This window comes from Plutella xylostella, chromosome 9 (assembly GCF_932276165.1).
Source record: "Plutella xylostella chromosome 9, ilPluXylo3.1, whole genome shotgun sequence".
NCBI classification, from domain to species: Eukaryota; Metazoa; Arthropoda; class Insecta; order Lepidoptera; family Plutellidae; genus Plutella; species Plutella xylostella.
This window is the reverse complement of record NC_063989.1, coordinates 1,856,151-1,880,370: the sequence shown is the minus strand read 5'-3', so window position 1 is coordinate 1,880,370 and position 24,220 is coordinate 1,856,151. Positions and strand designations below refer to the sequence as shown.

General features: G+C 38.0%; 2 protein-coding genes across 4 annotated transcripts; one reads left to right on the top strand and one right to left on the bottom strand.

The window, feature by feature from the left end:
* The first annotated feature begins 5,494 nt into the window (after window positions 1-5,494).
* On the top strand, window positions 5,495-9,679 carry LOC105392637 (methionine aminopeptidase 1). Of its 3 annotated transcripts, XM_011564293.3 has the most exons (8): window positions 5,589-5,724; window positions 6,013-6,101; window positions 6,256-6,456; window positions 6,530-6,800; window positions 7,147-7,318; window positions 7,638-7,932; window positions 8,262-8,398; window positions 8,662-9,679. In XM_011564293.3, the coding sequence occupies exons 3-8, from the start codon at window positions 6,297-6,299 to the stop codon at window positions 8,764-8,766; spliced, it is 1,140 nt and encodes a 379-aa protein (XP_011562595.2). In that variant the 5' UTR covers window positions 5,589-5,724; window positions 6,013-6,101; window positions 6,256-6,296; the 3' UTR covers window positions 8,767-9,679. The 3 variants fall into 3 exon arrangements, with proteins under 3 accessions (XP_011562599.2, XP_011562596.2, XP_011562595.2); XM_011564294.3 differs by lacking the exon at window positions 6,013-6,101 and having other exon boundaries at window positions 5,586-5,724; XM_011564297.3 differs by lacking the exons at window positions 6,013-6,101; window positions 6,256-6,456 and having other exon boundaries at window positions 5,495-5,724.
* Window positions 9,680-9,780: 101 nt separating this feature from the next.
* On the bottom strand, window positions 9,781-22,750 carry LOC105392641. Its single transcript, XM_038106455.2, has 8 exons — window positions 22,616-22,750; window positions 15,143-15,336; window positions 14,502-14,659; window positions 13,394-13,500; window positions 12,961-13,071; window positions 11,985-12,119; window positions 10,575-11,768; window positions 9,781-10,502 (listed from the first exon to the last, which is right to left on the bottom strand). Exons 1-8 carry the CDS (start codon window positions 22,619-22,621, stop codon window positions 10,290-10,292), a joined length of 2,118 nt encoding a protein of 705 aa, XP_037962383.2. The 5' UTR covers window positions 22,622-22,750; the 3' UTR covers window positions 9,781-10,289.
* Window positions 22,751-24,220: the final 1,470 nt, after the last annotated feature.

Here is a 24,220-nt window from a genome sequence, read left to right as displayed (position 1 = left end):
CTATATCAATTAAATTAACATCGTTTATTTATGTTGTTATATAAACCATAATACTTTTCTAAAAGGTATGTTTTAATGTTATCTGTACCTAATTATTCTATAGTATTTTTTTAAATATAATTATTTAAAAACGGGTAGGAATTAAGGTGTATTTTTAAGGCTTCAATAAAACTAAACACTCTCAGTTGTGCCTATAAGAATTACTGCCTACTTAGTCTAAAATTATTGCTGAGGTGACTTGAGGAAAACGTTCGTTGCATCTGTGAATTCGTTTATTGTGAAGGGTGCTTATAATAATATATTATCCCTTAGCCGACAATATTGTCTAAGTACTAAAGAATCATATGATTCTTAGAAGGGATAAGTACTAAAGAATCATATGATTCTTTAGTACTTATCCCTTCTACTATTTTATATTATAGATATTTACTGTAAGTATGTAAGTATAAATAATTCCAAGTTTCAGCTTATCAGATGCATTAATTTAATGATTTAGAAAAAAAAACGTATATTTACAACAAATGACCTACCCTACCTGTGCACCGCGATCACATCCAAAATAAAATACTTAAACCTACCAATAAAACTTTATAAAACTTGAATGCACTTACCAGAGACAACCAGAAACGCCGCGAAACGCACCAAAGAGTCCACACACAAAAACCATAGACTATACCAGAAACTTATTCCGATCGCGAATGCGGACTATTTGGTGGAGGGCGCACGATGCGACCTACTCGCCCGACGGCCGGGGTTGGTTTGCCGCCTGCTACACCGGTCCCGCTCAGCTGTATCAATGCATTCTTCCCAGCTGATAATCGCTGAAGCAAAAACAAACACTTTTTATATTGAATAGGCTCTTAATGTGCAATATATATAAAAAATAACTATTCAAAAATGTTTGTTAACAACTAAAAACAACGAAACTAATGATTTACGGTGGCTCTTTGTAAAGGCTCGATTAATTTCAATATGATAGTGCAGAGCGTATCAGCGCTGCATCCATTCATGTATATTATGTAAATAACAAAGTACAAAACATAATAAAATTATATACGCAAATAATTTTCAATAAATGAGAAATGAGAATTTGGGTTAGCCACACGGGGCTACGACCGTTGCTACGACCCGGCGTAGCTGCTACGGGAGCAAAGAAAAGGTTTTTGTTTGACCATTTTACCTAATTAGTATAGTGTGATGTAGTATAGTAATAAAATATTTCAGCGTTAGGTATAATACCCTATACCTATGCGTTTACTTGTTGAAGTGTGACACAAAGAAAGACTCGTTTTAAATACACGTGTAATGAAATTATTAATAGAATAAAGACAGAAGTACTTATATACATATAATTAAGTGGCGATGGTAGAGTAGTATAAAATAAATGTAAAGATCAGTTGGAACCTGGCTCAGCCCACAGTTCAGTTCTCCGCCAGCTGAAGTCTCTCCATAAAAACTCCTCTTAGCAGCCGATAAAAAGCTGTTTAATTAAGCACTCGTTAGCTGGTTCAGACTTATGAAGCCAGCATTCCTGAAATCTGATATTTTCTGAAACTACCGTTTCATGCTTTTTTTATCATTGACTGACGTATAGAGAACAAGGGAGTTACAGTTAATACATAGTGGGTATTATTATACAGTAGTACTTACAGTAACTTAAAAAAAACAACAAAAAAACCTCCTAACCTAACTGCTCTACATTAAAAATATTATGTCTTCTAATTTACTTACTAGTTATTATTATTATTATTTAATTCTTTATTGCACAAATATAAAAATACATGTACAAAAGGTGGGCTTAATGCTAAGAGCATTTTCTACCAGCCAACCTACAGGAGGTGCAGGAAAACAAGTACAAAGATGTGCAAAAAAAAAAAAAAAAAACGAAAAAGTATGTTAGATGAAAAAACTAAAAACTAAATAGTCACTTAATAAATAATAACAATACATTCAAATAATTATATAAATTTATAAAAGATAATAATAATATACATATAATATTAGGATACATAACTATAATATATACAAACATATAATAATATAATATCCAGACAGGTACACGAAAATGCTATTTATTTAAGTTGCTGAGATAATGAGCGCGGGTTAGTCGCTTGAAGATGTGGCGAGAAGGGGCTTTTCTAATGTTCTCGGGAAGATTATTCCATAGGCGAACGGCGGTGACAGCGAAGGAGTTAGACATAAAACCGGAATGGAAAGAGGGCAGTGCTAATAGATGATTATGGGAGGAACGGAGATGACGTGTATGAGTGTCAGAAAGAAAATCAAACATGGATTTAAGATAGGGAGGAGTATTAGGCTCGTGGAGAACGGAGAAAAGGAGACATAGGACACGAAGATTCCTACGATCACGAATGGGGAGCCATTTTAGCTGTGAACGGTACTGAGAAACGTGATCATATTTACGTAGCCCAAAAACTACCTAGTTACCTACCTAGTTCTTCGTAAGTGTAAATTATTCGAATGATTTGATTACCTTATGCCTCAGAAGTGTAGGTAAAATACATAAAGACTAGGTATGTAAATGTAAAGTTATACTTACTTAGCCTTTAACTCATCCAAAATGTCTGCAATGCACTTTTGGAATCAGCCGCAGAACTTTCTTGTTTATGTTCAAACATTTTGTAGCTCATAAATATTATTGTATGTAATTATTGTCCTCATGCATTTTAGATTCCGACATAATAATAATAATAATAATATGTTGGCTTCGGCCCCATGCAAGCCTTCCAAATGCCCGGGACCCCATGGTCCCGAGACGGTAACGACACAACATAATAATAATAAAACGGCAGGGCAGCTTGTGGCGAGCTGTTGGGCATTAGCGACCCCACCCACCCGATGCCGGGGAGAACCCCTGTTCCTCATCTCTGGCTTGTCTTTATTGGTTGTCCAGAGTGAACACTGACGAGGAACAGGATCTCCCACCTCTTGCTTGCCTTCATTGGCTGGCTTGAGTGGTGTACCGCTAGAGCATTTTGCTCGGAGGAAGGATGTATATCCAGTAAGTGCTTGTAGGGGTCTTGACCGGCATCCGCGATTGCTCTGAGAGCCTTGGTATACCTCTCCATCCTCAGCACCTCATGCCATGTTGCCCCCTTGTTACTACGTCACTGTTATGTGCTAGCGACTGTTTTGGGGGGCCCATTTAATGTGTGTGCGAGTCACCCCCTGCCTTTTTATCCGTATGTGAAACATATAGGTCCAGGCAGGGGCCATAGTCCTTCCATAGTCCCAGTTACCCAGTCCATTTAGCACCCCATTCCATAACCCTGTATTATTTTTCCCCATATCCTACAATAGTCCTGCACTAACCGGGGATTTTCCTTGGGTTTACTTCTATAGTCTGCACAGGGAAAATCGTCGGTTGGTGTCACATTTCATATAGATTAATGTTGTCAAACGGGCCTCTACATGTTGGCTTCGGCCCCATGCACGCCTTCCAAATGTCCGGGACCCCATGGTCCCGAGATGGTAAAGACACAACATAATAATAATAATAATAAAGTAAATATGATTTTCTGCATTTTCTGATACCGCGAAAAACCGGTCTTCTTTTAATTAAATTCATTTGTTTTTATCGCTCCGCGACGTGGCAAAGGTGATTGGTTCAAACAGCCTAGCCCCCATAGATAAATAAAATTCATGGTGTAATGTTATATTTTATTTCAGTATTAACATAAATCCACAGCATCTTAATTAACATTGTTTATAAATAAGGCCATTCATGGATTTTACTATGGTAACTTACTATAAGTACCTATAGTAATTTAATAGAATGTTTCTAAATGTAAACTGTGCTACCACAAAAAACTTTAAACACTGTTTAACAAGCGTTTATAACGAAATTTTACAGATTTCGTAGGCGTTTGACAGCGCTAAACGTCTGTTAAATACTGTCTAAGTTTTTGTGGTAAAGCCCAATGTGTTTATAGTGTGTTTATTTTTGTGTGTAGTAGGAACTACTACTTACTAGGTACAGTACTTACCTAACAGCGTTATAATCAAACATCGAGTAGTAACTGGGTAAGTAGTAGGTAAGCTATTAGATAGCCCAACCGTTTGACCTATCATTTGATTCGGGTATGCTGTTATTGTTACAGAAGTGCTAGACGCAAATCGTACATGCTCCTCACTATTCCACCATTACATACCTACCTACTTACATCTCTTGACCAACCCATATTTCACATAGGCCGGCTCAAGCCCGACCCTAATCTAACAGCTTCTACAGCTTATCCAAGCAATTGGCGGCTTGACAAAACAATTATTTGTTCTAACTTGGACATTTGTCCAACGGAAACCGTTCCGGTAATCTGAGGGGCTACTCCGGACTCTGAATTTGACTAAAAACGAACAAACGAGAGCTGTGATACAATCGGTATTTTTATATTTAAAAGTCGTGGTTAGCGCTCCGATACTTTGTTTGTAGCGATTATTCGAAAATTCACTCTAAAGTGAATCATCATCATCATCATCATCATCATCATCATCATCAGCCTTCTATCGCCCACTGTTGGGTATAGGCCTCCTTATTTGTACGCCAATTCATCTGGTCATGTGCCGCTCTGGTCCACTGCTTCCCTGCAACCTTGCAGATGTCATCGGACCATCTAGTAGGTGGTCTGCCAACCGCTCTTAGTCCGTCTCTAGGCCACCATTCTCTGACCGCCTTTGTCCACCTTCCGTCCTCCTGAATACTAGGAAACATGTGTCTGATAATTTACCTTACCATAGATAAACAAATCTAATTATTTCTAGGATAACAGATCGAAATAACAGGTCTTTCGTAAGCTATAAAGCAGGGTGAGATAGAGTGACCCCCTCTTCCAGGAGGTAATCTGTGCCTTTTTCCGTTTGTTGCGGAGATTCCGATAAGCTGGTCAATTAACGGACTCTACAAAGGACATTGATGTCCCGGTAATCCGTAATAAGGGACCTGATTGGATTAGGTGGGACGAGATAAAATATGCTTAGTCGTAAATATTTGTGTCCTTTTTGATGAACACGATTGCTTTCGGTCCCCGCTGGGGAGGAAAGTGGAAGCTTAAAGTTTGTACTGATAACGTTAGTTTATTTACACTCTGTCTTCGGCATTACTCATGTACCGGCTGTCTAGTGTCTAAGGTCGTCAGTGTAGGAAAACTGGTTAAATAAGAAAGTACTTACCTAGGTATCTACCTACCTACCTAATTCAGTTTCAAAATATTCAGCCATGACGAGATAATAATACCTACCTACTTAGTTACTCATAAATATTAAAGAAGGTTAAGCTATTGAAAAAATCAGTGCTGTAAGTTTGTCACGCAGCCGCCATCGCCAGTATCAGTAGAGCCGGGCGCTATTTTTGGAAGAAGATATACCGAGAGATACAGACAAAAAATATTCGCAAATAGAACATTTTAATAGCTTCACATACTCCTTGCTTATTCGAAAACAAACTCTTTGCGCTGTTTGTTTTTTTTTCGTTTTTGTGCCGACTGGTGCAGCACTGGCGCTCTATGTCAAAAAAATAAGCAAAAAAAGGGAAATTTTGCGTAAAATTATTTTATTTTTAGTATACATAAATAGTGAGTGACTGTGCATGTGCAATGGACCTAAATGAAATTGTGGTCTCTTGGAACCATTTGTATATTGTTCTAAGAAACTCAGTGATAAGATCTTGGGACACTACGGGTGGCATATTAAACAGTTTTCGCTTTCATCGTGAGTGGTCTTGTTTTCTAATTTTTATCTTAACTATAAATAGGTACATTCTAGTTATTATAGGGTCAGGGATAGGACCATAAAGAAAATCCATCTATCATTACTATACCGAATTCGATTAATTAGTACTTACCTACCATGGAAGTAGAAAATAATACTTCCATGTTACCTACCTACTTATACCTGCCTATCTACGTACTAGGCTCTCATGAGTAAATGATCGACTCTTTTGATACCTACGATACATTTGAAACAGCTACGATACCTTGTTACTTATATTTTTTTCAGAGTAAACTTTGTAATGAATTATAATAATAATGACGAATTAAGTGGTTCTGAAAGCCTAGAAATCGATAATTTCTATTTAAAATTTAAGGGTGAGGAAAGTTTTAAAATATTACGGCGAATAAGATGAATAACTTTAGTTAGAACTCAGAACAACTTTTCGTGGTCACGCACAAAAAAAAACTTTGAACGCGACTTTATTATTCAGCAGTTGGTATTACTGATTTTGACGTTTAATTTTGACAGTAGAAATGAAATAACTCGCAAATCACAACAAAAAGGTAAAAATGGCCGGAATTGGAATGTGCGAAACCCCTGGTTGCAAATCAATTGCCCAGTTACAGTGTCCAACGTGCAGAAAGCTCGGCATACAAGGCTCGTTCTTCTGCACTCAAGAATGTTTCAAGGGCTCGTGGAAAACGCACAAAATCATCCATTCTTTGGCGAGTAAGTGAGGTCCGTTTAGGTTATGTTCCGGTGTTAGGTTTCATTGCCGATTGTTTAATATTTACTGTTGCAGAGGGGGAGGGTGCTGATGGAGCGAAGGGTGAGTTCAACCCGTGGCCGTCGTACGGGTTCACAGGGACTCTGAGGCCGTTCCCGCCTGGTCCGAAACGGACGGTGCCTCCTCACATAGAGCGGCCGGACTATGCGGATCACCCGACCGGGTTCCCGGCGTCGGAGCACGCGGCGAAGGGCTCGGGGCAGATCAAGGTGCTGGACGATGAGGAGATCGAGGGCATGAAGGTGTCCTGCCGCCTGGGACGCGAGGTGCTCGATGAAGCTGCCAGGTAATTGCTAACATTCACTGAAAAATACATACTTACGAAGTAGCTTATGCCCAGTATTGTGGGCATGTATTTTTTAGTCACCAAAGGAGCTTCATAATAATAATATACCTCCCATTTTTGCTTTGGTGTATGCATCTGGTTTACCCTGTACACTACAACAATGTATTGAAAACTGGTCTCATCAATCCTACCACTATGAAAACCAGCACTAGCCCGGCTGTAGTTAGTATTTGACAGACAAGTAATGTAGTAATTTGAATTTGCAATCCTAAATATAGCATCAATGTGTGCTAGAGCCTGTTTCTTTTATAGCATTGTTATAGCTAATATTTCATTGCATTTCCAGGGTGTGTGATGTGGGCGTGACCACGGAGGAGATAGACCGGGTGGTGCATGAGGCTTGTGTGGAGCGAGAGTGCTATCCGAGCCCGCTCAACTATCACAACTTCCCCAACAGCTGCTGCACATCCGTCAATGAAGTCATCTGCCACGGAATTCCTGATCTGAGGCCTTTGCAGGTTTGTTATCTTGATATGTGAATATTCTATTCTGAGAGGGTGCAAAGTTCAGGTACTTAGCTCTATCAAGTGGAAACTGTGCATGTGTGTGCATATTCCCTTATTTATTTTTAGTACCACCAGCCTAGTTAATTATGTAAATAAGCAAAGTGAGTAAAGATGATTCTAGAACTTTAGAATTTGAGTATTATGACCATGATGAAGATGCATAATAAGTATATTGGAAATTCACTGCACTGCCCTGCTAACCTTCTGCTTCATAACTATCATAGTTCTTATAACTTAAGCTAATGATGAAATTTTTGCTTCCTGTTTCCAGGATGGAGATCTGTGTAATGTAGATGTGACTGTCTACCACCGAGGGTTCCATGGTGATCTGAATGAGACATTCTTTGTTGGGAATGTGCCGGAATCATCCCAGCGGCTGGTGCAAGTCACATATGAATGTTTGTCCAAAGCCATTGCTATTGTGAAGCCCGGTGAAAAGTACCGGGAGATTGGGAATGTTATTCAGAAGCACGCACAAGCAGCCGGCTTCAGTGTGGTCCGTTCTTACTGTGGTCACGGCATTCACAGGCTGTTCCACACCGCTCCTAATGTGCCACATTATGCAAGTGAGTATTTGTAGCTACAGACATAACTTACTGTAAAGAAAGTTTAGCTTTTACAACACTCTTTGTTTGGGCTATTGTTATCATCTCACTGTAGCTTCTACATGAAATAAGTACTAATTATCTACAATTGCTGGCCCATCAGACTGGAGACATTCCACTCTACATTTGACTCATTGTGGTCTCCATGCTCAGACTAAATATACTGCATAGCTCGAAGAAGAATGGAAAAACTATTTTCCCATCTAGTTATCTTATTAGTCCTAGAGACTCAAGGATTTAAATCAGCTTAAATAACCATAATCTCACACAACTATTCCCTCCCATCGCAGAGAACAAAGCAGTGGGCGTGATGAAGGCGGGCCACTGCTTCACCATCGAGCCGATGATCAACGAGGGCGGCTGGCGCGACGAGCAGTGGCCCGACCACTGGACCGCCGTCACCGCTGATGGGTCTCGTTCTGCTCAGGTGAGGATACTATTCTATGCTGTTATTTATCAGGGCCCAGGGGTGTTAGTAGAGTCCAATAGAGCCTTGTACACCCTGTACTATATCCTGCTAATATTATAAATGCGAAAGTTTGTGAGTATGTGTGTATGTATGCATGTGTGTATGTTTGAAAAAAGTCCGGAGGGGTTTATATCAATATTACATACTTACCAAAAATGTGCCCACCATTGCTACTTACAATGACACCAACATTGTGTAACGCTATCCATCTCTCTTTCCAGTTCGAGCAGACGCTGCTAGTGACAGAGACGGGTTGCGAGATCCTGACGAAGCGCGCCACCGGCCGCCCTCACTTCATGGACCAAATGGAGAAGCTTAACTCCTAGTATGTGATAATCCCCTAGTACTTTGTTGTTAGTTGGCGATCCACTGAGACAGTATTTGTTTGTAGGAAATAATAGTGTCTAGGGTTATTGTAAACTTATATAACTTATGATGATGAGCTTTTATGTTAAAATATTATGAAGTAAAAAAAGATCTAATTACTTTGTAGTTTTCGCACAAAATGTTTTAATTAATGCAAAGATAAAGAGTTTTCTACTTCAAACTCTCTAATTACTTTTGTATATTGTAGTTCTATACCCTAGTTTTAGTTTATGGTAATGTTCTATATTACAAGCGAATACACTGCCATTTAAGATTAAAAAGAACAAAATCCTTATAAAATACAATAATGTCTCAGTGGATAAGCCCGTCAAATTGTTTGTAGGTAATATTACACTGTAAATTATAAATGTAAGCGGACAGAAGAATAAACGCATTCATCTATTTTTCGTATTTCCGATAAACATCTCTGTACGGCTAAGTACTGGGACTAATTATGGTCAATTATGAAATAGGTATAAATACCAGCAATCTTATAGTCCCGAAACGACAATATTATAGGTAATTCGTCAGCGTTCAAAAACTACACTGTAGAAAATTACTATTTGTTCTGAAAGATATCTTAAATCCCGCGTGACTGTCTGTACTTTATAAACTGTGGTTTATTTCAATCAAATTCTCTTGGTATCCTAATAATTATGTATAATATATTTTTTCTTGTTTGAAGTACATCACATTATGTTATTTTATATTGTTGCAATATGTTCGTTTGAAGAATACATTTACTATTATTTTTTTCAAGTTCTATCTATTATTGTACAAAATAGACTGACGATGGTTATAGTAAAGTTGAAGCAGAATATTTTATGCAAAATTTGTGGTCCTCAGAAAGGAAAAAATAAAGTCTTGACATTTTATAATCCTTTTATTTTAATTTTACAACATCTCAAATAACAATTTGTCCTTTTATCAATATATTATAATAAAATAACAATAAATAGAGCCTAAATGCACTGTTGTTATAAATATTTGTAGGTTAATCTTATTTACAATAACATTATTTACATTTACATAGTAGCACCACAAGATTATTTTGGTAAACTAATATAGCTTGGCGCACCACTATTTGGCTTCCCATAAAATCAAAAAACCCTAGAAGCATACATTCGAAATAAGTATTTATTACAATATTCCATGTTCTAACGTAAAATCATTTTTATATTATTTTGTAATAAGACGGTCGAAGCTTTAGCATGGCTTTTGAAACGAAAAATCTAACTACTGAAGATTTGGAAGGAAGGGAACTTAGAGGAATAAAATTCCACAAGACTACGTAGAGAATAGTAGAGATTGTGCTTTTACTTTTATCGTAATTTGTGAAAAATAATTTAAATTCAATAAATAAGGAGAAATGACATCAGGAGGAGGACATAAGGAGAAAAATATCAAGCCCAAATAATTGGCTTCAGAAGAGTCAGTCTTAGAAAGTTCTTACCTTATACCTTACCCTATTATTAAATTAACGCTATTCATTATCGTCATATATAGGAGCTATATCGTCCATCCTCGATCTTAGTTTAAGACCAAACTGAGTCACTGTGTTCGATCCAGAACTGGACCGTCCCTGGTCCAAACTTTTAACAGTCCCTGCCTTCCAATCTACCTTTGAATCCTGTGTTCTTGTTACTACTTCTTTGACGCGTTTTATATTCGCGAGTTTCGACGCTATTCTATCTCTCTGAGAAACAAAAAATGGTTAAAGATTATCTTATATTTTATTCGAATGATCGATTATTGAATTGCTGTTTACCTGAGCTGGACTGTCGACGTAGCTCGCGTATATCCTCAAGACAGGCTCTCCAGTTTTGTCGTCGAATGTGAGTTTGCTTCTGGGTGGTATTTTTGCCTTGACCACTGTTACTTTTGGAGCTTCAGTTGTCGTTGTAGTGGTAGTTGTTGTTGTGGTTGACTGAGGTTCAATGTTCTCCACAACTGGAATAAGTCTTATTGGAGGTCTCCTCGATATCAAATTGGCCTTTTCGTTATTGAAATCTTGGTCCTCACTGATGGTTGCTTCCACTATCTGACCAGCGTATACTTTGCCATCTTGGGTCACCTTTGTGTCTTTGTCGTCAGCACGGTATAGAGTATAGGCTACTTTGACTGAATCAGTTTTGGTAAAGGGTACACCGAGTAGGGGTTTCAAGTCATTTGATGTTTGGTTGCTTTCATTTTTGTCTGTATTTTGAATGAAGAATGTTTTTACATCTGGATTGATGGTTGTACTTGTACTGGTTGTTGTGCTCGAAGCGATGGTTGTTGGTTGTTGTGAAGTTACACTCTCTGGTTGTTTAGTTTCCTCTGGTTTCTGTGTTTCGCTAACTTGTGCTAAAGCTGCTGCCGCTCTGACATCGTTTATTGCTGAGTAGAAGCCACTGGCAATAACATCTCCAACGCTTTGACCCACTTGTGCGTAGTAAATCGGCGTGGCCTTTTGACTATTTTCAGTACTCGCTTCGATAATATATTTCACAGTGGTCGTCGCTGGTTTGGCCTCAGCTGTCACCAATTCAACAGTCACATTGTGGGGTTCGGTCACAGATACCACTTCTACTGGTTTTTCTGTCACATTCTTAGCCACAAAGGCTTGTGGTATTAATGTAACTACGGTTTTCTCCTGCGTTTCCCTCACCACAGTCTTGTGATTATCATTTTCGTTCTGTTGAATCGGTATCACTGATAGATGTTGGTGGCTGTGTGCTGGGTCATTCTCAGTTACGACGAATGTCTGGCCCTGCTGTTGCACAGTGGGTCGGAAGTCTGAGTTCATATTGTACGGGACAAACTCTACAGCGGGATACCTCTGCAGCAGCTGGTTTTGTATCTTCTGCAAGAACATTGGGTCGTTGTTTTGGAAGAATGCGTTTGGAGGGATAACCAGACCGTCCAATCCTGGTTGTAACACATCTTGATGATTCTGCTGTATTCCGTGGAAGCCCTGAAACTGATAACAGAGCGTATTAACCATAAATTTACCGCTACACGGGTTCGTTAACACCGTCGATAAACTCGTTAAATGCGGTTCCACCAATCACAGCGCCGTATTTATGGCTAATCGCGATATAGTGATATTTATCTTCGTCAATAACGAACCGGTATAGCGGCAGCTGGGATTCGCAGGCATTTTTAAGACTCATTTTGTACATGTGGATGGGTTTACCTGTATGGTTAGAGGTTGAGGTGGCAAGAAGGACCCCTGGGGCATGGCCACGGCTTGGAAGCCGAGTTCGTTAGCGAGTTGCAGTGCGGCCGCGTTTCGCACCAGCATACTGTTATCCTGCTGGTGCGATAGTGACTAGAACAGTGAAAGGCAGTTTAGAAGCGGTGAGTTATGTTACCTACATATTAACACTGAATTCGCAATGCAGTTTTGCGTGTCCTTATTTACAAGTAAGCTAGAATTGTGGGCGCTGCCAGAAAATGCCTCACCGAAATTTAAGTTCTCTGCATTTCTTTAGCTAGGATTTGCGTAGGTTCGTTATCTACCTGCATGGACATAGGCCATCAAAAGAAATTACATGCGAATGTGAGAGCATTGAAAGAAAACGTTTTATCAATTTAATGGTAGCTGTTCGATACCGGACGAACAATAAAATAATTTTTGTACGGTAGTCGGTGTCAGTTTTCCCTTTTTGTTGTTTTGCCGTTGTAATTCGGCTCAGTCGCGATTATCGGAATAATTGTGAATTTGGGAAATATTACCATTTGTGATTAGGCATTATATATTTTCTCACTATAGTATAAACAGACAAGTGAATTTTGTAAGTGAACATCAAGATTCCTTCGGATTTCATCTTCGAGGGGGCCCCACGCCGAGTCCTTCCACTTGCCTACGTGAGTAAAACCTTTTATATTTATCTATTTCTTACTCTATTTATCTCAAGAGAACAATACAGCGATAAGCGATGGTTCATTTACGAGCATCGTCTGCTTACCCATTCGGGGTGGGTTGCGAACAATTTACCTAATAAATACATCGTTTAGATATGGTTTAGATCTCTGCATGACACTTGCGGTGATGTCGTTCGATGGCCGGCGGTTTCTATACCAATATTTCTATTCAAATATTAAATATTATACACAATCTGGCAAAATTGTTACCTGGTAATCAAATCCATAGTTAGGTAGATACTTACGCCATGTTTGGAGAAGCCGGCCGGCGCCGCCTCGACGGACTTGGTCCCGAGCACGCTGTGGTAGAACTGAGGGTCCACGTACTTTTCGGTCACTTCGTAGATTTGTTTGGGCTGAAACATAATATTTGAAGGTTCTGGTAAAAAGTTATATACACCAAATACAGACAGAGGCCTGCGAGGTGACTTATATGGTCCGCTGGACCGATGATTTTAGACAAGTGGTGGTTGGATTGCAAGAGGGGTTCATTGGGGTTCATGATACATGAATTTTATCTCATAGAATAAAATTATTCGTCCAATGAAAGTACTTAATACACGCATACTTAATTGTTTTATTGGAGGAATGAAAGCATTGATCGAAATAGTTATCTCACAGAATCTTATACAGCAGTAAAATGCTGACTGATTCGTACTAATGATGATTGTTACTCACCGCATCAGAAGACGCCGCGAGTGTGTTCTGTCCACTGTCTGTCTCGAGCACGACTATCGGCTTCTCGCTTAGGCTCAGGTTGGGCGCTGGGATGGTGTGGATGGCACCTGCACGTTATACACACTCTGAACCAACATGTGGTGGTCTACAGTGAAGGGGGTGACACTTTTGATGGTTGTCTCACGTGATTGCTTTCATGGATCTTGATCGAATGGGGTGTAGTAAGTTGGCAAGTTTACTGGCCTATTGATGGCTTGATAACTGGAGTAGCTTATATTTCCGTGTCCTTTAATTCTTACGATCTTTTGCTTAATATTGAAGGAGAACGAGAAGTAGAGTTGATGATGTCGCTGACTTGAAAGGGTCAACTATTAGGTGCTTACTCCTCCATCATTCATTTATTACTCATATGTTTTTGGTCCACTAAGCAATGAGGTCTCACCAGTAGTGTCATTTCCTTCACAGTAGACTCAACAATTACTTCACATAGTGCATTTCGTGTACGGAAAAATGCGGAACAGAAATGAGAGAAAAAATACATAAATAACTCTAATAGCACATAAATTCTACTGAGTAATTAGGCTACTTAGTATTGCAAGTAGGATAATGATGATAGAAAGTTTAATTTGAGAGTAACTCGACGTAAGATGCCGGAAGTTGGAAATGAATCTGCACCACATACATATTGTACATATAAGTAGAAAAGTGAAACGTATGATCTTAGTTCGCGTTACAGATGGACTATAAATAAGTTGGCTAAATGTCTTCCTGCATTCAGCTTACATGCGAAGCAGAACTAGTCTTTTGCGCAGCTGATAAATGATATAAATAGTAAGCATTAAGTAGTTACCTTTTATTGCTTTATTATTATTAAAGACCCAACCCAATACAAATACATATAACAGAGTAGAGACAAGACAGTTGTCTTAAAGTTCACACAAGAAATGGAAAAGAAAACAGGAGATCAATAACATCCTCTGCACCAGTAAAATAGTCCGATAATACCTACATAAATATAAAACAATATACTTAACTATACCCCGAATACCCAAATAAAAAGGTACCCAAAACAAACAGAACAGAGTAGAAAGTGCAGTGGCAACTCAACCTGTACCACCATTGGGTCTGGCGTGGCTCGCGGCCGCCCTGACGAACTCGTACTCTGGTGTAGACGCCGTGTGCTGCAGCCGCGTCGTGGTCTTCCACTGACCACTGCCCATGGTGAAGACGGTCCTTGGAGCAGAGGTGTAGGGCTTGGATATGTATCTGGAAGCATTAATAATAAAAAAAAATGATCTGTTTGTTCTGATACTTCTGATAAATAAATACTTAATCGTATGTGTTGACTGTTGATATCTCAACATGTTAGCCATGCATATACTACTACTGGATGGTTTGATAATTCAATCGAAAATGATCGCCATCGCAAAAACAACTGACAACCGCTTAGGTATAGCGACAGTGAATAAAAGTGTTAAAATAAAAGGTTGATACGATGACTTGTAAGACGACTTGCCTCGCACCCTAAGGGTCTGTTTCACAATGTCTGGTTAGTGGCTACCTGACGGATAAAATACATGCTGTCACTCTCTGTTATTATTTTTTAGACAGTGACAGCATGTATTTTATCCGACAGGTAGCGACTAACCAGACATTGTGAAACAGGGGCTAAATCTAATTGAATAAACGCTCCATTCCATTAGCATATATCTACCTACAATACATAAGCAACTACAAAGGTAAACCAACCTATGAGGTCCACCTCTATACAGCACATAGGGGGCCCTATGCGAGGCGGCCTGCACCAGGCGGGGGGGCGCCCAGGGCCGCTGCATGGTGACCCCGGGGCGGAACACCGACGGCTGCCGGCCCCGGGTCACGGTGGACATGCGACTGATGTACACCGCGTCAGCTGCCAGCCAGCATAGCGAGAGGAGGAGGATCTGTGGAGGAGATTGGGTGTTTATTGTGAGTGAGAAGGTTGGATGGAGTCGTTGCTGAGTTGGTCCATCAGATACACTTTTATATTCCAGCATAGATAGCTCTTTCCTTAGTAGACGGGTTGTGACTTGTGGTTGCCAGTACAATAACGGCCAGGGCAGATCTCTATTCTTCTGTAGTTGTGCATTTATTTTTCAAATCACCTATGTCTAGTGTGAACATGGAACATTTTATAACCAGGGTCTCGTTAATATTGTAGTCTTGGGGGTCTTGATGGAATATTTTGGGTTGCACAAACACATACACTGTGCCCTGGCCGTTATTGTACTGGCAACCACAAGTCACAACCCGTCTACTAAGGAAAGAGCTATCTTTTAGAAGTCGGTTAAAAAAGGTCGATTTTATTTTAGGTATTTTATCAGATAGAGCTACGAGACGGTACATACATATTATGTTAGATAATACTTATACATACATAGGTAGCTACGTCAGTAAATAAACATGTTGCCTAGACTTCAACTGAGTATGATTTATTTGTAGGCAACTGAAGTTTATTTTATCTTGTATCTAGAAACCTGTTAGCTTAGACGTACAAAATGTCCAACCATCATATTTTATTGGCAATAGAAAATATATCTGATGCATTTCAACTGGGTAACTTTATTAGTTCCTATAACTCCAGTAACTAGTATAACAGAATAACAGGGTATAAAATACCTACCTAACATGACATAAAAATAACACCAAGTAAATTAACCTAATCTTACATAGTAAAGGTAGATCATTTACCTAAACCAGTTTTAACATCAACAGTCCGGATATCCGTTCTACCCATGCGGCATGCGTTCGGCAGGGATATGCAACCAATGGGTAATCCTCGCCACCTATACGTCGTCAAGGCAGTCAGTGCATTCAGAAACCAGTATCGCAACGGTTATAGTGCTAGCAACATTCCTTAAAAGACAGGTAAAGGAGAAAGATAGCTTCAATGCATAGGTAGGTGTTAAACCGGTCCAGGCATTTCTTCTATGTGAAAAGCGTTCAAGGAAAAGCTTTGAGGGTAATAATTAGAGGGGTTATTAACATGTCAACTGCGTGTGCTAAATGTCAACGTTGTTGTGCTCGCCTAGTTTCATGGATGTGGTCGGTAGTTATGTAGTTTATTGCTAAAGACTGTCTGTATGATAGAATAGTGTTTACTGATAAGTGTAGGTACTTACTGAACTAAAAAGCTACGCTCAGGTCATGTAAGTGTGGTTTATATTCGACCACTATGTGTCTACAACTCTACACTAATGTTAATCTATCTCAATTTTCAGTAGTCATTGTATGTTGCCTCTTTCCCAAGCTTTTGCAGTGTTATTCAGCTTTAGTTGGTTCAGCATCTGTTCTTCTTATAACATATCAACATTTGATTTATTCTTCTCTATCTTTATTGGATTTTTACAAAGTAAGTTATTCTGGGAGAGGCCTATGTCCAGCAGTGGATGATTATTGGCTGATGATGATGATGATGATGAAGTTATTCTTGTATATTGCATCTTCCTACTAATTATTCCTAAATAAAATTTCCTTTATTTCTGTAACATTCATGACAATATCAAAAATATACAGTCAGTTCTTCTAATTTATTGGAGCTAATTTGCTTCTCCAATAATGTAAGAAACTATTGAAACAAAACATAACAAGGCTTACATAAAACATTTAATTCCATCTTTACAACTCTACAATTCTATTGAGATAACTCATCTCGTAATAAAGCTCTCACCTGAAGGTTCAGATCGCAATAAGATTGCGTCTGCCGACTACACCTCAATACTTAAGTAAATCAAGATATCTGGACCTAAGTGGTGCTTTTAGTCAGATAGATATGTCTTTTACTGGTCGTTAAGCTACCAGTTTGTAAAGATATCAAGTATGAAATGCCACTGGCACCATTGGTTGGTACCTGAAGCTTAAAACTGAAACCAATGGAAAACGCCCTTTTTTTTCTTTACATAGATAGAATATTATTTATTTGTACACACACATAAAACTCACTTCTTTACTTAAGTTTGTAGAAGGTCGTATCGTTTATTTGATGCACAATTTATTTTTATTTTCTTTCTTTCTTTTAAAATATGTAGTATTATGAAGCAAATTAGGCCATTCCAGTTTTGTGGTGAGACTGAAATAACTTGGGCATTGACTTTTGCAGAAATGCTTCAACTTTTTTTTCTATAGTTGTTGTCTTTTAGTAAGTTTTTTTTTAAGTTTACCGACTACAGGAACTGCTCTAGCGCAAATAATGATAGAAAGTCTAATGGATCCGATTAGCAGTGAACTACATCTAAATATTTTCTTCACCTATCTATTGGTTTCCGACTTTCTGACAAGGAACTTTTAGAAATCAAACAATTGCGACTAACTGTTACGTACCTAAGTAGGTATATACTGTGTGGAGATCTAGATAGATTTTTACCTTTAATTTAATATTAATATTTATTATTAAAATATTTTTTATCTATTCATACCACTGCCGCTGTAGTCTTCCAGCCAAGTGTAGGGTATTCCGTTTTTTTCATACTCCCGTTTTCAGTACCCAAACATAAAGAGCTATAGATTTCAACTTTTAATACTCTTAAGGACATTGATGACTCTATTCAGTTAGTACTCTTATTATTACTGAAAAGAACATTGATGACTCGATTAAGTTAGTAAGTACTCGATTACTTGGTTTAATCGATTGATACTACGTGTCATCCACCCGCCGGTGAAATGTTTTCACGGTCGATGCGCGCGAAATCGAGTTTGAGACACGCCCGCAGTCACTACGCGTCGGCTTATCATTTGTCAACATACTGGCATGCGATCAAAAGAAAAATATTTCTTACTCGCATGTTCTCTTGGGTTTTCGGCGGGAAAATTGAACGGAGAAGAAAAAAGTCTACAAATGGTCGCAAAGTCCGTGTCTAAACTGTTTTCTCACACACGAATCATTGCATTATTGCGTAAAAGAGGTTTAGAGTTTGTTGATCGGATAATGAGTTAATTTTATAACAGACACTATAATTATTTCATCATAAATAATCATTATATTTAAGTTGAATTGACGAATTAGAAACTGGGCCTGTGTACTTAAAAGAAACTCGAGATAGAGCAGGAGTCTGCATAAAGAAACCATAATTATAATGATGAAATTGATATAGGTATTATGTTAAATTACATACCTACTACTTCATTATGGCCCCAAAAGTTTATGAAAAATATACATGTTTATATAGCCCGTACTAAATCTTATTATAAATTTGTCATATAGAATAGCTAACCATTTCAGTAAACATTATGTTGCTAGAGTAATATTAGTAAATCTAATTTAAAGGCGTGAATTTTTTGTAACACTTTACAAATGTTTGTTCTTGCGTAATTTTCAGAGCAAATTAATTTCATTTTTGTTAAATATTATGATAAAATATGATTAGGCTGCGAAACACTTTCTAGGGAAGTACAGTCAGTGTTTTTGTTTAACTGTTGTTAGTCCGTGATTGTACCTTCCTATACATACTTAGTACTTACTCTGTACCTACACATCTTACTCTGTACCTAACTACCTATGTACCTTCCTACAGACAGATCGTTCATGTGATAAGTCGGAACTGTATCCAAAGCATGTAATTTTTGATTAGCTAAGCTTCTACTATCTACATCATTAGGCTTCAGCACTCTAGTTCCTTACCCTATAATAGGATATTAATACACGGACCGGATACTACGTAAGATCCGTTCTTCCTTGGTGTTTATGTCTGTGCAATGGTAGCGATTACGATTACATAAGAAGCTTAGAAAAACTAGTGTTTGTGGTTTATGATTGATTATGCAACAAATAATATTTTTCAGACTTGTTGGGGCTGAGTGCTGGGCAACCAAAAGGATGCATGTGACAAAGATGAGAATGTTGAGATGGATGTGTGGTGTTATAAAAAAGATATAATACGAAATGATTATAATAGGGGAAGTATGAAAGTGTCTCCTATAGTGGAGAAGATGAAAAGCCATCGCCTGTCTTGGTTTGAGCATGTCAGGAGAAGAGAAGATAATTATATTACAAGAAAAGTGTTGAAAATGAGACCTGAAGGAAGGCGTAAGAGAGGAAGACCAAGAAAGACGTGGCTTGATTGTGTGAAAGAAGATATGAGAGAGTGTGGATTGAATGAGGATATTACAGAGGATAAGGTAAAATGACGTGACATGACGCACAAAGCCGACCCAAATAAGGACAAGGCTTGGAAGAAGTAGAATATTTTTCAGACTCTTCTGGATAGTGTTATATTCTGTGTCTTGTCTCCTGTATGTTGATTGGTAGAAGGGTAGAAGATGCTTGTAGAATTAATTCCACCTGATTGTATATTATTAAGTATTATTATGCAATAAATGTATTCATAAATATAATTAAAACACGGCCACGCTACGCTAAACTAGGTATCGTCAACCACATTTAAATATGATAAACACTAATGTTTTCACTACTATGCGGTAATTCCACATTACCAACATTAAATATTATACATAAAGCTTATCACAGAATCTCGGTAATATTTAATTCTGGACTATAGAAAGTGTTTTAATGAACTGTTTGTAATTTTAAATACATGTAATGTTACGTGTACGGAGCGGCTAACGGGCTCCACACTCTAATTGGTTTGAGTACAGTTCGCAAAAGAGATATATAGGCCAACCCAGCGCAAACACTTTATTTTAATTAACCACTGACGGATGATATGGGACATGAAAAAAACATAACCTATAGAGATTGCACCTATGTATCGACAAAATATTTATACCCACGGCCAATGAAACAGTTTCACTTACGAAATGTCGACACCAAATTACCCATTTTTTTAAAACATTTAATTTAGAATTTGATCAAAATATTTACATTTTTGGTTGGTAATACTCTGATGCGTGATAGGTGTAGGTACATATTATAGACGGCGGCCGCGTCAATAGGCAATTTTTTTCGTTTAAGAGTAAATATGGTGATTTTAAATATCCGATTTATATTTCTTCCACCCACGAGTCTTTAGGATCAAACTGTTTGCGCTAGGGTGGCATACATATCTCTTTTCCCGACTGTACGCTAAGAAGTTTTCTCCGTCTTGATTCAGTTATTGGCATGCCATTAAGATAACTAGGCTGTTCATGTTCAGGCCATCAGTGTATGGACTGTATAGGCTTTCAGGTAATCGCGCTAAGAAAATTATGAGCCTCTAATTAGATGTTTGGACTTTAATGTGAAGCGAAACGTTTGGTACTGGAGGGTTTCTCCAGCAAAACTACGATCGACAGGCCATGGGTACGTACAACGAGATACAGTCAATCTGTAAAGTAATGAAAACGGAAATGGATCCTAAATAATTATTCAGGCTGGAGTTTTTTGGATTTTGATGTTCACTAATGCACAAATCTGTTCAAAAGGGGTACCTACCTACCTAAACTGAAAATGATTGAAATACTTTGCAAAGTCTCACCCTTTTTATACATGAACTAGGCGTGGTTAACAAAGCACTGCGAAACTAAGTTTTTCAGAAACTAGAGTAGTCTTGAATACACCTATCGCTCCTGAAGTGCGTAGTCTTGGCAATTTAATTCTGCTTAAGATTATCTTAATATGCAATAGATTATGGGCGTAATATATAAGATGGATGAGTAGAATAAATGAAGTAGAGGTAATTAATTATGAAATGCTGTAAAACTAAGTTATTGCAAGGTGTAAACTTCGGTGTTGGTATGCAAAACAAGAGAAATTGCAGTTGCTAGTCAGATTACTTATGTTTATTAATAGACAAGGCAATTTAATGGCAGTTTAGTGTTGGACAATTTGTTTTAATAACTTATCGTATCGGTTTAACTTGAAGCAACTGATTTATTTACGTTCAATGTGGGTATGTGTCGTTGGCACACTATGTAATAAATAATAATAATTATGTTCTTACCAAAAAAAACTACTGACTTGCAGTAACTTACTGAAAACGTCTGAAACTTAATCCTCAAGCAATGGATCAAGTTCTACAGATCGACATTGATTTCTACCAAGGAAGACTTCCCTCGACTTTTCTTACAGCAGGCTATGTGCAATATAGTGATGCTTTATAATGAAATATCTAAAAAGGACTATTTAGTCCTTCTACAGCTGTTGCAAAAAAAAATTCTTAACAATTTTTGTTTCAGGAGTTTTGGAATACTGGATATACCTAACTACCTAAGTATTTTTCCCTTCTCAAAAATATTCGTATATCATCAGATGGAAATTAGAGTACCTAGGTAGGTATGTAGTTACTGTTCATGAACTATGCAATAGTTGTAATGTTTGTTATCATCATAAAATATCGTACAGATAAACTGAGTATTTCCCCAGTTGTTTAAGGGTGATTTTCAGAAATGCCTCCTGTTTTCATCAGACCTGAATGTACCAGGGCTTCATAAAGGTGTTGCAACTTTATTGTTGTTGCGAGACATCATCTCGTAGTTCAAGAATACGCATCATCCCGTCATTACTGATCGTGTGAAACCTGGATAGACCGGTCCATCGAGACCGTTCTCTCTTCTACAATATGGCTGTAAATATACAACTCTAAATCTTTGTACGCAGTTAGACTAATAAGATTTATACTTAGGGCTGATTTTTCAATGGGCAGATACACGTTATCTTAGGAAAAAAATTGTTGCTGTCACTGTCTTATGCAAATATTCAGATGTGATAGCATCAGAAAGAAAAGACCATTGAAAAATCAGCCCTTAGTTACAATTTATTATGTACTTATAGAAGGTATGTGTCATGACTTGATGTAGGTTCATGTTGACTGCTGTGACGAAGATTTGAGGTCTCAACAGTAAGACTTATAATGATGTAATGATAAAAAAACTAATGATCTGATCCTCTACGTATTTTACTTATCTAAGTCTATGTAATTTATGAGTTATGACAATAAGATATAAAAAGAGTGTTGGAAAAGCAAGGAAAATTTAACGCACCGTACCTATGGAAGAAATGTTAATGAATGTTAGCAGTTTTACAAATTTTCAAGCTTTTCTTATACATCGAATTTATTAATTCAGGATAGGAATGTGAAAAATAGAATAAAGAGAGGTGTTATAAGATAAAATTTCATTTCCTTAATTAGTGAGGGAAATTTCAAATTACTTTGTTTTCTTATTTCTTAAAAACTATAAACCTTAATAATTATTCAGCGTTTCACGCACAATATAAAATTTTACAATCCTTCAAAAACACAAAAAACTCACCTTCATTCTAAACACACACACAAACACAGTCCGAATCACAAAAGCTTATCAGAGTTCACGACACGACACATAACAGTTCCACTTCGGATTCGAACCTGCACTAGCTCGGACGCGAAGCCAGCACTCACGCACGTCGACTGGGCAGTGAGGTGCAAAATAGGTCAGTGTTCAGTTTTATACTGGCCCCCACTAGAGCGTCACGGTAGGCCTCCTGCTAGCTCAGGGCGCCTGGTAGATTAGAGGGGGTCGGGGGATGCGGAATGTAAATAATATGTTATGTAATACATATTGTGTATTTAGGTAAGTAAGATTTTTAATTCATGTGAGCTAGACTGAAGTAAGCTAATTAAATTTAAATTAATGAATACTTATACTACCCACTTGGGTACATTTTTATATGTATGTATAAAAACAATTGACTGAATCTGATGATGAGAGGGCGTAAATAGAAAAACATTACACTCCTCCTTCAGCAGTAAAATCAGATTTAAAAAAACGTTACTATAAATTTGTTCTACGGCTATAAAATAAGTTGTTGCCATGTCAGTGTATATCTGGGACCATCAGCTTTGGAACGAATGGACCCAAAGCTTAGTCGTAGCTCAAAAAATCCCACTAGATGGGATGCCTTTGACCTCCAACTGGCTGCTGAAGGGCGTCCAACTTTTACCTGTCCCTAGTCTGCTTAACACCAGTTAAGTTCATTCACAGACACACGTACAGACCACTAATAACCATCAGGCATTACTCATTAGCCGGGGCAATGGCGGCTCGACCTTCCTTGATGTGGACGGATCATTAGAGTCACTTTCCCGTGCGCTAGGTGATTGTGGTCTAGGGGGTAGTAATTAAAGTCGCACACCATATAGGCTAGGGGTGACTGAACTGTGGTGTGATTTCGCTAGTAAATTGGTTTGTAGATAGAATATTAGTTGTTTATACATAAACAAAAACATAAGTTATTTCTTATTTATAGCTTATTAAGTTTTGATTATTATAGAAATATTATGTTTAGACCATGTTTAGACGTAGTATTCTTTATGCAGATATTTTCAATTACTGATCTCAGTCAAGCTGAAATTGATTCTCCTTATTCAAAAGTACTTTTGTAGGTATTTCATTTCAAAATTTCAGCTAATAATTGTCGCCGGGCTTCCTCATACGGCCACTACCATCACTCGTGTAAGGTCTAAGATTAATTGATAATCAGCAAGCAGCGAACTATTCAGAAAGTCTTATATTTATACTTGTGACATGAAAAAACAATCTACACCTACGGTGATACGGCCACAGCTTGTACATTTCAAGAAACACATCACCTAATTTGATTTCTATCTATACACTCTTAGATTAATTATAGTAATTATACCAACCAAATGGTATGTCACATACAAAATCAAAGCAAAAAAAACTGCATTTTGTTTACGGTCAAACCGTGGACCGTGCAGGAGCGGTGGTAGCTCATAGTCGGGTAAGCGCCCGTTTCGCTCGACAGGTGAGGAAACCTGCATGTCAAAATTTAGCACATCTAGATATGTGAACCCGCCAACCCGCAGTGGACCAGCGTGGTCGGGAATGGTCCAAGCTTAGGAAGGCAGTTTAGAC

Excerpts from the sequence above, each read along its gene's own strand:
- LOC105392637 (XM_011564294.3), top strand. The coding sequence starts at position 6,297 with ATGGCCGGAATTGGAATGTGCGAAACCCCTGGTTGCAAATCAATTGCC. Across the intron at positions 6,457-6,529 it reads AATCATCCATTCTTTGGCGA|AGGGGGAGGGTGCTGATGGA; the intron begins GTAAGTGAGGTC and ends TTACTGTTGCAG. Across the intron at positions 6,801-7,146 it reads GTGCTCGATGAAGCTGCCAG|GGTGTGTGATGTGGGCGTGA; the intron begins GTAATTGCTAAC and ends TTGCATTTCCAG.
- LOC105392641 (XM_038106455.2), bottom strand. Across the intron at positions 14,660-15,142 it reads TATAGAGGTGGACCTCATAG|ATACATATCCAAGCCCTACA; the intron begins GTTGGTTTACCT and ends TAATGCTTCCAG. Across the intron at positions 12,120-12,960 it reads CCGGCTTCTCCAAACATGGC|TCACTATCGCACCAGCAGGA; the intron begins GTAAGTATCTAC and ends TCACTGTTCTAG.